At 34.3% G+C, this 15,772-nt stretch overlaps 3 protein-coding genes across 15 annotated transcripts in view; 1 reads left to right on the top strand and 2 right to left on the bottom strand.

The window, feature by feature from the left end:
- LOC126717302 (putative disease resistance protein RGA1) overlaps positions 1-11,271 on the bottom strand; it is a 47,943-nt gene extending 36,672 nt beyond the window's left edge. For 3 of the 10 annotated variants that reach the window (XM_050418846.1, XM_050418854.1, XM_050418856.1), the window contains exons 1-4: positions 7,176-11,271; positions 6,913-7,032; positions 6,322-6,402; positions 5,559-5,731 (exon numbers count right to left, since the gene is read on the bottom strand). In XM_050418846.1, coding sequence (XP_050274803.1) covers positions 7,220-11,164 — 3,945 coding nt within the window. In that variant the 5' untranslated portion in view covers positions 11,165-11,271 and the 3' untranslated portion in view covers positions 5,559-5,731; positions 6,322-6,402; positions 6,913-7,032; positions 7,176-7,219. Of the gene's footprint in view, positions 1-3,371; positions 3,922-4,027; positions 4,263-5,558; positions 5,732-6,321; positions 6,403-6,912; positions 7,033-7,171 lie in introns of those variants that run through there. The other 7 variants (XM_050418851.1, XM_050418849.1, XM_050418847.1 and 4 more) reach the window with 7 other exon arrangements.
- The window catches only part of LOC126717305 (putative disease resistance protein RGA4), a 45,355-nt gene that overhangs the window by 12,821 nt on the left and 16,762 nt on the right, over positions 1-15,772 (bottom strand). The window lies entirely within an intron of this gene.
- Positions 1,837-15,772, top strand: part of LOC126717304 (ribonucleases P/MRP protein subunit POP1) — a 38,614-nt gene continuing 24,678 nt past the window's right edge. Inside the window, exon 1 of one of the 2 annotated variants that reach the window (XM_050418860.1) lies at positions 1,837-2,170. In XM_050418860.1, coding sequence (XP_050274817.1) covers positions 2,007-2,170 — 164 coding nt within the window. In that variant the 5' untranslated portion in view covers positions 1,837-2,006. Of the gene's footprint in view, positions 2,441-15,772 lie in introns of both variants that reach the window. The other variant, XM_050418859.1, reaches the window with a different exon arrangement.

Genomic DNA, 15,772 nt, shown 5'->3' with positions numbered 1-15,772 from the left:
ACGTAGCCCCTAGCGGGAGCCTATGTTGGAATAGCAACAATATGTCGCCGGTGATACAGGCATCCTCATAGTCCCTTGTTCGATAGAAGCTCAACTTCGCCACCGCTCGAGCTAACACGCAAGCCTTCCCACAGACGGCGCCAATTGTAAGCACACGATTTGCGTTAAACCGCAGTTGAGTTGGGTTCGCACATAAATGGGCCCATACAATATCATTTGTAGAGAGTGGGATCGAAAGGCTAAGTCATGTTTACCCGGCTGTGTTTTTGTTAAGTTGATCATGCATGATTTAGGGATATTCACCCTTTTGGCCCTTTTCTCTGGAAGGATCGGACCTCTCTCCCCCCGGAAGGCCTCCCCCTTTAGGTTGCATATTTTCCTTTTATATTAGCATGCATTCAATTTCCTTCGTCCACGTGTAGGGTCGAACTTTCCAAGACTGACACTTGTCCCATCAGTTTCAGACCCGAGTTGTTGGGGAGTGGTTGAGTAGGCTAAAGAAACACGACTCTGTGAGAGGCAAAGCTCTGTCTAAGGCAGGTAGTATGGGCAGCCTTTCCTAGATATTTTAGATTTCTTACAAGATTATCCCTATGCCGCTTTTACCCCTTTCCTTAGTGTAGCTCTGGGCCAGCCGAGGGCTGTACCCTCCTCGGCGGCTTCTCTGGCCCACTGATGCTTTGCGTTATTGGGCTTGGAATACTATCTTCTTCGGCTTGGGCCTTAAGTTTTCCTGTGAACAGGTGGATCTGGCCCATCTGTTGTCGGGCCCCACAACTTCCATTGAAACTCTAAATAGTCATGTCCAAAAAACCTCAAATGAATATGATATACTATTTCAGAATCATGAGATGTTGCATGACTTATTCCGCATGCATTATATGGCGTTAGAACTAGTGGAAGAAGACCTTAGTGTGCAACAAGCTGCACAAGGTTCTAATGAAGATGCAAAACAATTTTACAACTCCATATATTGAAGAATAAATTTTTAAAAAAAAATCATATTATGTCAAATTTTTTTTTGTGCATTGCATGAATTGCCGACTATATATATATATATATAAACACATTCAAATGCCCAAATAGAAAATATTGAATGACATGTTAAGCTTAATGCCTAAACTCTTTTTTCTTTTTTAATTAATAAATAAAATGATAGGAAGGGGCGACCTGTGTAGTTTTTCTATTTAGACGTTACCATAGTAGCATTTTACTCGTTGGGTTTAAGTTTACAAGCAGAAGAATTAATGAGCCTTAGTTATTATCCTAGCCAATTAGCATTAAGCCGAGGGAATTAATTTTTTCCAAACTCATCTTATTGCAGGATTCAAACTTGGGTCCTCTGCTCCCAAGTGGATTGAGAGTTAGCGTACTGACCACTAGACCACTACCCTCAATGTATGCCTAAATTCTATTTACTTATTTGGGCTTAGAACCCAATAATTCTACAAAAAAGACCCATTCTCAGGCCAGATTTCAAGATCAACAAAAACCCTAAGCTAGACTAAACGGCCCGCAGTCAAGTCCATCTAAAAGACTTGCAAATCAAACCAGGCTTTGATGACACACACATTTATCTTGGGTAAATGACCCGTACGAATTAGACATCCCTCTTGGGCTAGATCTCTTGGTTTCATTTTCAAGCCCAATTCAAAGTCTTTCATTATTATGACCCCTAACGATACGAATTCAACACACCGACATTGTCCATTTATGTCACGGTCCAAACGACAAGCCGTTTTTCTTAAGGTATAAAAACGACATCGCAATAGAGAGAGTTCACAGGGGTTTTAGTAAACCTTAAATCTTTGTTCGAAAAGCAAAGAAGACACAGCCTCTCTCTCTCTTTCTTGTTCTGATCTCTGATTTCAAACCCTACCAAATACTCTCTCAATTCACCTTTTTTTTTTTTTTTTTTTTTTTTTTTTTTTGTTCTCTATCTGAAACTGAAAAACAATGCAACTATTTATATCATAGTATTTACCTTTTCACTTACCTACGCTACGATGTCTTCAACAACAAAAACGAATGTTGTTTTGCCTCCACGCAAAATCAATCTCCAGAAGTTTCGAGAATCTCGAGGCCCAGAGCTCGAATCACTTCACTCCTTAGTATCAACTCGGCTGAACAACGATTTCCGGTCTCGCAGGAACAAGAGAAGAAGAACAACCTCGTTCGACAATCAAGCTGCCAAGAAGAACAAGAAGAGGAGACGCAGGAATGAGACCGGTGCTTGTTTGGAGAAAGATAAAGAGGAGAAGGAGGTTAAGGTTGTTCCTCGGCGCATTCGGAGGAGAATTGAGCTTCGGATGAATCAGGAAAAAGGGTTTTCGAGTTCTGGAGATGGGACTAAGAGGCTTAGAACACATGTTTGGTATGCGAAGCGGTTCGCTATGACTAAGCTTTGGGGGTTTTATCTTCCTCTTGGTTTGCAAGGAAGGTACAATACAAAAATAAAGTGATTGAAGACCAAATATGCAATTTAACCTCAAAACATAAAGGTAACAACCAAATAGAAGTTACCAAAAAGCAAAACCATAGCATAATTGGTTCAAGATATTCTAAATATGGTGCCGTAGGATGGTATGTGGCAGTGCCGTTACACCATCAACATTCCTAATTGCTGCCCTACTCTTAAACTTAAATGAAAAATACAAATCCCTTGAGGCTTGCTTCTCCAACCTGCTTCTCCAACCTATAACTTAGAGGAAACATCCACGTGCACCAAAATTTTTTCTAAACGGAGTTTGTGGCTTTGAACTAAAATTGCCTATGATGTTGACCACAGCGTATATACGCATTTTGACCACAAAAAAGAGAACAAATTAGGGACGATAATATATACTTGCTAGGAAGTGATAACAATAATATGAAAAAGAAGAAGAAGAAGAAGAAAATATGTAAGGTTTAAACACGTTCCTATTATTAAAGATTTATCTTCATTCTTCAGACATTAAATTAAAAAAAGAAGAAAAAAGAAGAAGAGATTAATGGATCGGTAAATATGCTAAAGCTATATATACACACATACGATAGATTCTAAGCTATATTAAGTTATTAACAATAATACTATAATAAAAAAAAAAAAAAAAAAAAAAACACACACACACACACAACAATAATACGAGAAGAGAGATGTGTACTTCAACAATTACTTTCTTAATTATTCAGCCAAAAAAAAGAACTTTCTTAATTAAAATACTATTTTTGTGGTGGGTTTGGGTGTATGCTTAACTAGCCGTAGACGCAATGCACGGGATTTAACGAAAAAAAACAACTGTGTAATAACCCAACTTTACAATCTTGGTGATACTCAAAAAAAAAAAAAAAAAAAAAAAAAAAAAAAAGATTTTCAATCTTGGTATCTTGCCTTGAGTGGGTGCAACATGATTATCACAATTCATGTATAATAAGCAGTGTATTTAAACTATCGGTTATACATTTCTTCTTCTTTAGGTTAAGCTTTTCAAATTCTTTGCCAACATCATCATCTGAAATTGTAGTACATATCGATATCTCAAAAGATTCTTCATTTTTGTTCATATCTCTTTAAGCCAGGAAAAAAACTATAAGCAGTCAAGTATCTCAATTAGACACTAACCCAAAATCCAAGCAAAAGAATTTCCGAATACCAATATAGCAACCAAGTTACTATGAGTTGCCAACTTGCCATTAGGAAAACATAATCAAAGAACCATTATCAGTTAATAATGGATGCATTCCTAAGCAATTGAATCGAAATTTGCCCTTCGAAAGTGACGAGCAAGTTCCTCCTGTCATAATTGGTTTGTTCCCATCCTTCTCAAACAGCTCATAGGCGTGCCTTGCATGTTGTTCCCCGCTCTTCCTTCCTTCCAGCTGATGCACACTCATGGCAGCCTCAAAAAATTCTTCAAAATCCAATTCCTGCATTGGATAAAACTAATATGCAACATACACAAGTAGACAATCAGTTGAAGTGAACTTTTTTTAATTAAGGCCATCAGTTACAAAAAAAAGAGATTTGACTTTTGACCATGTACCGTACCATGTTGGCAAAATCTAGGTCCTGTGAATCCTTCATTGAATCAGTGGAGTTCTTTATCACACCCTACTAGATCCACCAAAATTTATAAGCTCAAGAGTATTAAAATAATAGACAATAAGGTTAGAGAAACATCTTACCATTTAAGTTTTGCGAGTGAATCCACTTATGCTAGGCCTTAATAGCGTGAATTGTTCCAATCAATGAGCTGAGTTATAGTTAATGTCTTTGCAAGAGCCTGTTAACAATGGCAAAAGTCACACATTTACTCCTCCCATATATCCAATATGCACATCAAGGATGTTATATAAACAGTAATTCATGCATCCAGAGTTTAGTAAATAAATTAGTAAGCAATTTTGGATGATTTCTAAAGTTTACTCTATTCAGCTAGAAGTTCTCAAGAGAATTTTTTTTTAATGGAATGGGAGGGGACTGAGTTGCTCAGAAAATTAATAGGTAGGGAAGATAGATGTATATTTTATGTGATCCTGTTCAATCTGACATTATATTGGTTAGGCCAACCAATCAAATTCCCTTACCTAAAATATATTACAAGAGAGATTTAGAATGGAAAATGCAACTTTAAATGAATGTGATGAGAATCTTATAATCCTCATAAGGTTCCTATCATCATATATACTTTCCTACAATCTCATAAATAATCCTTGTAGCTTCAAATCAATGTAGGGTAAGAATGAGATTATATTATCAGAGGTTTGAACCTTTTCCTTCCAGAATTTGTACTTTAGAATAGAGGATCAAATATACATAATGAAACATTTAGGATTGCAGCAAATCATACCGTAGATGGTATAAGCTTATGCTACCATACTTTATTGAATGTAAATCTCTAACAAATAATCTGCTTCTAAGAACAAAGTAAATACCTAAGAAAAATGTATTTTATTGTCTTTTGCATGCCAATTGTACAGGACATGAGATTCTAAAATAAATTTAAGTATCTTGATGAAATTATTATTACTGTAAACGACAAAATTGTTATATCACTAATTTAGAAGAATAGTTTCCATAAAAAGTTTCAATTCAAATACTCTTAAGCTCAGCTAAATGAAAATAAAGGAAATAGAAAGGTAGTTAGAGAAGGTAAGTCCAGCCCTTTTTCATTTTTGTTCCCTTTTTTTTTTCTAGTCTCTCTAAATTGATAGTGAAAGCAGACTAAAATCTTGGAATGCAGAGGGGTTATAACAAATCCAATTTACATGCATAAAACAGTCAATACAGACAAATAGTGAGCATTAGTGTTTACTGCTTGTTACACTAGTGGGACAACAATAATGCAGATACAGAACTTTGAGCTGTGAAAATAGTATAGCATACATAAGTGATTCTGATTAATCTCTCTCTCTCTCTGAAATTGATTAATATAAGTTTATGTACAGTGTAGAAGCATATAGAAATCAAGCAAAATCAATATTTACTTCAAACTGACTCTCATAGACAACTTATTTCACCAACAAAACAACTTGGGGGGGGGAGGGGGGGTGGGGGAGCGGGGGAGTGAAGTAATTACCCTTGAAATTTTAGGATATGAGCAAAATATTGATGCTCCAAAAGATAGCAGTTGAACATCCCAAGTAGCAGTTGCCTAAAAATTGAAGCTATCCTCAAAAAGGTACTGGTAGAAGATGAAATTTGTAACATTCGCAGCATCTTGCAGATTTCTTGTATTTTGATTAACTAAATCTGTCAATGGAGAGATAACAAGATAACGATTCTTAATCTGACTTTTAGGAAAGCTATGACAAGCTGAGAAACTTAACTGAATTTAAACAAAAAGATAACAAAAGAAAGTTTGGTATTTGTAAAGCACAGAAAAATTAAATCTTAAAGGTGTTGTATGAAACTTGAGATATGGTGGAGTGTATGATCCTTCAAAAATCAATTCAAATCTCAAGGATATTTGAGTAGTCTTAGAGCAGTCTCATCTATTCCACCAGGCATCATGCTGACTAGTAAAGAAAAGAATAATAAACAAAATCCAGTTATCTCCAATGCTATGTTTTACGCTGGTTTACAAAATAGTGCTCATTAATTTGTTTCTCCAATTCCAAAGAATATATTATTTTAAACTTTATATTTCAATTCATCCTTTTTTTTTTTTTTTAATTAAACTCATAAAGTGGAATCCATTGCATCCCTAAACCCTATATTTCAAGCTATGCTTTTAGTCCAATTAAGCTACAGAACAATCACTTAAAAGCATAGAGATTTCTGCACCCTAAACACATGGTAGAAGCTTATACATAAAAAAGAATTTACAAAACTAAACACACCTGATTAGTTCTCTAAAACGATTTTCCACCACAATGTCACTCCAATATCAGCAAGTGCAACTTTCCAATCTGTTAATGCACCTAAATCAATAAACAAACCAAGCATATCACCTTGCCAACCTAATTTTGAGATACAGAGATAGTAATTATTTGGATGAGGAAGCAATGCTGGGTTTATGTATTTATTTTTTAATTTTTTTTTCTTATTTTCCACTCTTGGCATGTGAAGAAGTCATAACTAGAATGACAGTTTTAAAAGAAAAAAGAAAATTATATAAGGTAATCACCAGCTAGTTGTTTACTTTTTGCACAATTGCAGTCTCCATAAGTTTGAAAACAAGTAAAAGAATGTTACTATGCTTTTTCTATGCTTCAATTGCTTTTGCTTTTGCATATGAGGGCAGTGGCCTTATGGCCAAGTGGAATCCACCCCCTTCCTATGGGATTTAATTACTTATATCTTTACTTAGAAAAAATTATATTCTGCATATGGATCAATTTAAATGTTTTTCAGTAGAAGACCCAAGGAAAATGAAGAAAGGGAGGAATAAAATGGCTTTTGAGTCTATGAAGAATTGGCATTACATATACCTGAAAATTTGATGATAGACCAGGTTCATTCCCTTCCAACTCTAGGATGTGAAAGGTCCTCCCTTGTTTCCCATAGCTCCCATTCAGTAGTTTGTAACTTTGTACTGTTCTTAAAAAATTCTGCATATTAAGTTGAGTATAAATTGCCGATATCATCAACATTATAGAAGATACAGAAGTCAGCTCAAAAAGAAAGGAAAATAAAAAAAAAAAAAAAAAAAAAAAAAATTGATTGCTTAGAAAGTACATGTTGTAGTACCTACCATAGAAGCAGAAACATATTGGTTGCTGAACAAGTATCTAGTCTTTAAAAATGATATTGAAAATTTGGGATGTGAGCAATATTAGGCCAATCCTCTCCAATTCCCTCCTGGCATCTTCTCTCCAAGTGGGGACATTTGCTAATCATCAAGCTTTGTAAAGAGGTGAGACGACACATTCCCTCTGGAAGTGATGTCAGATTGAGGCAATTGCGAATTGCAAGGTTTTGAAGTGATGTGAGATTACTGATCCCTTCCGTAAGTGATGTCAAATTGGGGCATTCATCAATTTTAAGCCTCTGAAGGGATGTGAGGTTTTTGATCCCTTCAGGAAGCAATGTCAGATTAGGCAATCCATCAATTTCAAGAGTCTGAAGTGATGTGAGGTTCCCGATCCCTTCGAGAAGAGATGTCAGATTGGGGCATCCACAAATTTCAAGCCATTGAAGTGATGTGAGATTACCAATCCCTTTAGGAAGTGATATCAATTTAGGACAACTGTGAATTTGAAGCTTTTGAATTGATATAATGTTGCTTATCCCTTCTGGAAGTGATATCAAATTAGGACATCCATGAATTTGAAGCCTTTGAAGTGCAGTGAGGTTGCTGATTCCTTCAGGAAGTGATGTCAAATTGGTGCATCTCCAAATTTGAAGGTTTTGAAGTGAAGTGAGGCTGTTGATCCCTTCAGGAAGTGATGACAGATTGGGGCATCTCCAAATTTGAAGGTTTTGAAGTGATGTGAGGCTGCTGAACCCTTTTGGAATTGATGTCAGATTGGGGCATTCGTCAATTTTGAGCCTCCGAAGTGATGTGAGGTTTTTGATCCATTCTGGTAAATTAATCAAGCGAGGAACATTTGAAATCTCAAGCACTTGCAGAGTTGTAACACATTGAGTGGCATCATCACTCTCGTCATTAAACAGATCAATCTCCTCGCAATCCCCAATTTGCAGCTTCTTAAGAGAGGTCAAAATTTGCATAAATTGAGAAAGAGATTTCAGTCTAGGGCACCCCCAAATCTCTAGATACTCAAGGGAAGTCAAGTTTTGTAACAAATACTCTGGCAAAGATTCTATATCCTGCATCTGAGACAAAGACAAATGCTTTAATTTGGAGAAAGGTGGGCAAGCGGACGAGGAGGAAGGGACCATCATCATTTCCACTGTCTGTTGAAATGGCTTCAAGTTGGCATTGTTTAGTAGTAACCCTTTTTCAAGATATGGAAACAATGGCATGTAAATCAGCTTACTACAATTCAAGATTTCCAGATAAGAAAGACAAGGAAAGTAAGGCAATGGTATATGATGCTGAGATTGATGACTCAATGTTGATGTCATTGTTGGCACATCCTCGTTATAATTATCATTATTGTCTTTTACAATATCCCTCCTCCACCATCCCTTTAGATTAGGGCAATCCAAAAGTTGGAGTGACTTTAGGGATGGGAAAAATGTTGTTGACGATGATGCCAATGGAGGAAATACCTCATCAATGATTTCCTGATCTGATATGTATTCCAAACTAGCCAAACTTTGAAGATATAGATATTGGAGATTGGGGAGTTGATACAATGGAGGTAGATATAGGCAATCAGACTTCCATATTCTCAAATGAACAAGGCTTGTTAGCAAAGGAAGCCAACTCGAAAATCTTATACCCTGGTACCCTTCCACATCCAAATATTTTAAAGTATGGTGTGGTTGGAGACCTTCCAACAAGATTTCAGCATCACGGACATGAGCTTCATTATTATCATCCCAATTCCAACTTAATTTCAAATTTCTAAGATGGTGCTTGTCTTTCAAATTTGCTGCCTTAGCTTCTGAGGTAACATCTTTTATCCATGCCAAATTTTTAATTTGTAATTCTCCTCTCAAGCTGCTTAGCTTGTTTAGTTCTACTAGTCCATTGCAATGCTTGGAGGACGACCCTACAGTGTCCTTACTCACAATGAATAGCTGTAATGTCTGTAGAGAAGTCAACTCCCCTAATCCACTTGGCATATGAGTCAAACTGTCACAACCATATATATCAAGATGCTTGAGGTTAACCAACTTCTGAATGCCTCTTGGTAACTCTTTAAGCTTCCCACATTTAGAAAGCTTTATTGTTTGCAAATTCAGCAATCTAATAATAGAACTAGGAAGAACTTCAATGTCATTCTCCGAAAGATCAAGATACTTTAGATATGCCAACTTATCTATGGAATTTGGGACTGTCACAATATTTAAACCGTGTAGGTCTAACACACGCAAGCATCTAAAACTAGAAATAAGTTTATTGAGAGTTGATTCTTCCTCTACTTCCTCATCATATAACGAGGAATAGGATGTCAAAATAAATGTACGTATCTTCTTTGCTTTGACAAAAGAGCTTAAATTCTTCTCAAAAACATTGTAAGATGGAAATGATAGGTGACGTACTTTTTCATTGACCCTTATTGCATTAGAATTAACAAGTGTGCACTCAGTCCTTGAGATTGATTGTGCAAGATCATGGATTAAATCATGCATTTTAAAACTAGTTATATTCCTCAAGTGATCATCTTCTGCTTCTTGGAAGAAGGACCTCCAAATTAGTTCCATGCAGTACTCATTTGCAACATCCTCTAACGATATCTTTTCATCTAATGATTGGATAAACCCTTGTGCTATCCATAGTTGTATCAATGTCAGCTTTGGAATCTCTTGATCTTTAGGAAACAATGAACAATAAGCGAAACAACACTTTAAATGTGATGGAAGATGGTCATAACTTAATTTAAGAATCGGTAAAATACCCTTATCATTTTCTCCCTGAGTTACATTTGAAAGTTCATTATCTTTGATATAAGACCATTCATCCTCTGTTTTTTTGAAGTATAATACTCTCCCCAATGTCTTTATTACAAGAGGCACTCCTTGACATTTTTGTATGATGTCCTTTCCAATTACTTCGAGGTTAGGATCGATGGTCTCTTGCTCTTTTTTAAATGCCATTTGTTTAAATAACAACCAAGATTGTTTTTCTGATAGGCCTTCTAGATTATATGGTAGGATCGTGCTTGTAATCTCTGCAACCAATTTGGTCCGTGTAGTTATCACCACCTTACTTCCCTTTAAACCACCCATCAAAAGTCTCTTCAAATTACACCATTTCTCATTATCCTCATTCCACACATCATCCAACACAAGTAAGTACTTCTTTTGGTTGAGTTCTGTGCGAAGTTTATTTTGCAGTTGATCCATATCAAGGTTTTCAAGTTTTGTACTAGTTGCAGATCCAAGTATCTTTTCAGCAATTGTTTTCACTTCAAAGAGATCAGAGACACATACCCACATCTTTAACTCAAAATAAGTCTTCACCTTCTCATCATTATATACATATTGAGCAAGTGTAGTTTTTCCTAACCCACCGATCCCAACTATGGATATGAATGAGACATTTTCTTCCACATCAAAGTTCAATAATAGATCTATGATGTTCTTCTTATCCTCTTCTCTCCCAATAACTTCCTCTTCACCTATAAATGAGTGAGTTTGGTCCCTTTCCCTAGTTTCAACCCTTCTCTGTAAAGGCTGTTCTACCAGTTGGAAATTGTTCCTATCATTTGCTATTGCATTAAGTCTCTCCCTCATTGCTTTTATTTTGTGAGCCATAGTAAGACGAAAAGCAAGTTGGTTTGAACTCGAAAAGAAAGTACGTACCTTCTTTGCCATTTTATCACCACCCATCACCCTTCGCCGCAAATCTTCAGTGGAGAAATCACTCAACAAGTCATCAGCATCATATATTGCGTCTCTGAGCTTCATGAGCCAGTCCCTGACTTGATGGTTCTTGTCCTGCTGCTCCTCTGCATCCTGAAGCACAGCTTGTATGGTGGAAACAGTGTTCTTCAACTTTTGGAACTCATCTTTGACACCCCAAATTGATCCAATCTCATCGAAAGTCGTAGAGCCCAATTTTTCAATGATCTTCAGCACAACACCAAACGAGATTGCATCGGCCATTCTTTTTCTTTCTTGGTGGGTGAAAGAAAACGCTGAAAGAATAAAGGTATATCACAAGAAAGCTGAAAGCAGTGATTGAAATGTCAACTGTAGGAGAACGAAATACATTTTGGTATGCTGGAGAATGATTCCACGTTGGTTTAAAAAATATATATGTATTGAATAATGACTCCGCGTGGCGGCCTAATACTTAAGAGTTAAGACTCGCGCTGCGCATGAAGACCGAAGAACACATGACCTTTAGGCTTTAGCTAAAGTTTGAACATGTCCCTTGCCATGGTCACTGTATAAGCCCTTTTAGGAGTGAGTTTCACATATATTTATATATATATATATATATATATATATGGAGATGGGTTCAAGTTACACCTGGTGTAACTCTAAAAAGTTACACATTTTCTAAATCATTAGATTTAAGTAGATCTAACGGTCAAAAAAGACATTCATTAATGGTAATATTTAGATTAGGATCTCATTAATTATCATCATTTATTTATTACATTTCATACTTATCTCTAAACCTAAAAAAAAGGTATACGTGTCTCTCTCTTTCTCCTCCACTATATGTTTCTCTCTCTTTCTTTCTCCTCCACTGCTCTTCCACCTCCATGGCTAGGTTGCCGGCAGAAAGAAAAAAAAAAGCCACAGCCGTTGGACGCACAATTGGAATTTCTGATCACCACACTTTGCTTGGGCCTTAGGTTTATTCAAAAGGAATTGATAATTTCACATATTTTGTAGCCTATAAGGCCCATACGCGACTGAACTAGTGCTCCATATATGATTATTGGAATGTAAACTCGTCCACTACAAAATTTTGAAGATGATCAGTACTAATGCGAATACCACAATACCAAGTTACTAACTAAATTGACTAACATATTGGTCCATAAAATTTTTCTCCTGCATGTGCTTTTGCTTTGTTTCCTTTTGTAATTAAGCAAAATTGAAAAGAATATCCAGAGCCCAGACCAGTAGTTTTTACTTGTTAGGTGACAGATCCACCAAGTCCTTTTCAGTGTAACACTAAATTAAGTCGTTATACTAGATATGTCACACTTTCCCAGCCTTTTTATTTTTATTTTTTGGGTTGCTGAAGTCTGAATTCTGAACAAACAAATATAAGAACAAAACCTTTTGGGGAATAATACATTTAATAATGAGGTTTAATTTTTTATTAGATGGACCATAAAATACATTTAATAATAAGGTTTTATTTTTTATTTGTTCATGTTGATGAGGCAAGGAGCATGCTGGTGAGATTGGAATTAAGAGAAAGGCAGTGGAATTGATTTGGGGAAAATCGATGGAGGAGAAAGAGAGAGGAGAGAAAAACGTGAATTATGGAGGAGAGAGAGAGAGATAAACGTAGACCATTTTTTTGGGTTTAGAGATAGGTATGAATGTAATAAATAAGAGATAATTAATAAGATACTAATTAAAATATTAGTATTAATGAGTGTCTTTTTTTACCGTTGAATCTACTTAAATCCAATGGTTTAGAAAAGGTGTAACTCTTTAGAGTTACACCAGGTGTAACTTGAACCCATCTCATATATATATATAAGACTTATAATAGAATATAATTTTTATCTTCTATAAAAAAAAAAAAATATATATATATATATATATATGTATTCTGTACAAAATTCTATACAACTGTTTGTTACACATACATTTTCAGTTGTAAATGTAAGGGCACACGTGTGTAACAAACTTTTTAAATATTGGGTCCATTTGGATACAACTTATTTTTCCTCAAATTGAAAATTGAAAATACTGTAGTAAAATAATTTTTAAATGTGTGAATAGTACTGTGAGACCCTTTTTTAATATTTTTTAGTACGTGAACAATGTTGTGAACAGTGATTCTTGTCTCCTAAAAAAGCTGAAACGCGTGAGGAAAAAAAAAACGAAAAAAGAGAAAAACGCAGAACACAAAACACAGACGCAATAATTCTTATCCAAACCGCACCATTGTTAAAACTAGTTGCTAATTTGTGCTATGTACAAGAACCTATCTATTTATAAAGTAGACTAAAATAATTTTATAAAAATTTTAAGAAACTACACTATTTCATGATTTGCTCTTATATGACTTCAATTTGTGTTACAATTTGATGAAGAAGTCATTGCTTGAACGTGCAAGTTTCAAATACTGCAAAAAAATAACTCAAAAATTCAGATATTAAAACTTTTGAAAGACAAAAAATATTAAAGAATCAGATGATTCACTCTTTAGAAATTATTGAAACAAAACAATATATATATATATATATATATGACTAAACAATAGATAAATATAAGAGAAAGATGGGTTACATTCGATAGAATAATTTCAATTATTGCAAGCTTTTTTATCCTATAAAAAACGACTAAAGAGAGTTTGGTGATTCATGTATCAAAATTACTTTTTAAAAAATACATGAAAAACCATAAAATATATATATATATATATATATATATATATATATATATTTTAACAAAGTAGAGGAAAAGAAAATAACATAAAAAGAGCTCGTACTTCTACTCGGCTTTAAAAAAAAAAATTTGGAGTTTGCTTTGCTTTTATAGTGTTCATGATTAACCTCGCAAATTTGGAGATAAATTATCAATGTTTGAGTTTAAGTTAGACTTGTTAGAGAGATAAAATTTCACTCCTTGTTAAGTTTGAATTAAACAAAGAAAAATTGTTTAAAAAAAATGATAATGATGAATTTGAGTTTAAGTTTAAGTTGGACTTGTTATAGAGATATAATTTTACTCCTTATTAAGTCTAGACTAAACAAAAATAATTTTATTTATATAAAATGATAATTTTATTTAAATATTGTGCTGACGTAGAAAATTGTGAGAGTTTCAGAGGTTACGGTTATATATATATACTAGTCGCTAAACCCGTGCGATGCACGGGAAAAACTATAAAATAAGTTTAGAAGAGAGTATCATTATATTAAGTTGAAATAGTTAGCATAATAATAACTAAAAAAAGAGAGGAATATTTAGCATAAATGTATGAAATGCTTTTAAATAGGAAATGACATTAATAATACAATGTAAGATGCCATTTGAAAATTATTGATATAAACTATCCAATAGACATTGCATTCATTCTAAAATAAGTTATAGTCATAAATAGCATTTTTTTTTTTAAGAAACAAATCTTAATAACATTGTATAACTAAAAAAAAAAAAAATGTATATTGGATAGTTTAAAACATATATTCATAGATAATTGCATTTTTTATAGTATATTTTCTTAAAAAGAAAACATAATACATAAACCTTTGAATTATTATTTTTTATTTTTTTGACAGTAACAAAATCTAGCAAAAATAATAATATTAATACTAAATGTAACACATTTAAATAAAAAGTTTATATAACATGTACATATTAAAAAGTTTCATTCTAATGTTATGAATGTAGTTTCGATACCCATTTCAGTTTGTCTATTAGAATAGAATATGGACAATGCTAAGAATACTAAAAATCCCACAACGCCACAAAACAAAAATTGTGTCCTTAACATTTTTTTGTAGAATATTTCAACGTTGACATGTTATGGGTTATTGCTAATATATATTGTGGGTTATTGCTAATATATATAAATTAGTTCTATAATAATATATTATTATTATTATTATTATTAATCTAATGCAGAGTAAAAAGATATCTTTCTTTTTTTTTGACCGAAGGAGGTAGAGTTGATATATTAAAAACTGTCAAGAGTACAAAAGTATAAGAATAGGGTCCTGAGCCACAACAGGCCTATCCGCCTAGGCTACAGGACAAGAAGCAGGCTAAACACTGCCACAAACATAAGGCATGACTAAAGGAAATAAATAAAAAATTACAAAAGTGCAGCAGGCCAAGACAATGACTAAAGCAAAGAATAAAAAATTGAAAAAGCTGCTTAGGCCAAATCAAGTTCTCTGGTTGGCCACCAACGTTTGATACTCAAATTAGTATTTTTGTAATTTAGTAAATATAGAATGGTGTTTATATATCACGCAACTTCAAGAAGCTCCCTTTTTCACTTTTGCTAAAATCTACCCTCCCTACGTTATTATCTCCTCTCTCTCACTGTAACTCTTTTTCGTCTCTTTCTTCTTCTTCTTCTCTTATAGTAATAGAAACTGAGCCCATTCCTATCCCTCCATGCATTCCATGTTAAGCACCAGGTGTAATGTTCCAAACTCTTTTCTTGAAAGTCTTCGAATTTCAACGCCGATGCTGAAGCAATATTTCTGCCATCGTTGGTATCACCCAAAGCTACAAATATAAAATTCCATAACTCCAAAGAAAATTTTTTTTTTCTCTCACAGTGCCCTCCGTATCTCTCTGTCATCTCTTTCATCTTCTCTTTATTTTTATTTTCTTTTGCCCACAATAAGATCCACTATTTTCTTTATTCTCTTCTTCTTCTATCAAATGCTTTGAAATTTGAAAAATGGGAAACGGGTTTGGTGGAGCTGGGACCGGAAAAGTTGAAAACAGAAAGAGAGATTTAAGGCCTGAGGCTGAGGGAGAAACAATTAAGAAGATGAAAAGAAGCGTACCTCAAAGCAATGATTGGGTTTTTTGGATCATTGGAGATAGATACCG

The sequence above is a fragment of the Quercus robur genome, chromosome 3, assembly GCF_932294415.1.
Source record: "Quercus robur chromosome 3, dhQueRobu3.1, whole genome shotgun sequence".
In the NCBI taxonomy this organism is placed as follows: domain Eukaryota; kingdom Viridiplantae; phylum Streptophyta; class Magnoliopsida; order Fagales; family Fagaceae; genus Quercus; species Quercus robur.
Note: the sequence above shows the minus strand (reverse complement) of the source record. Positions and strands in the feature narration are given on the sequence as shown.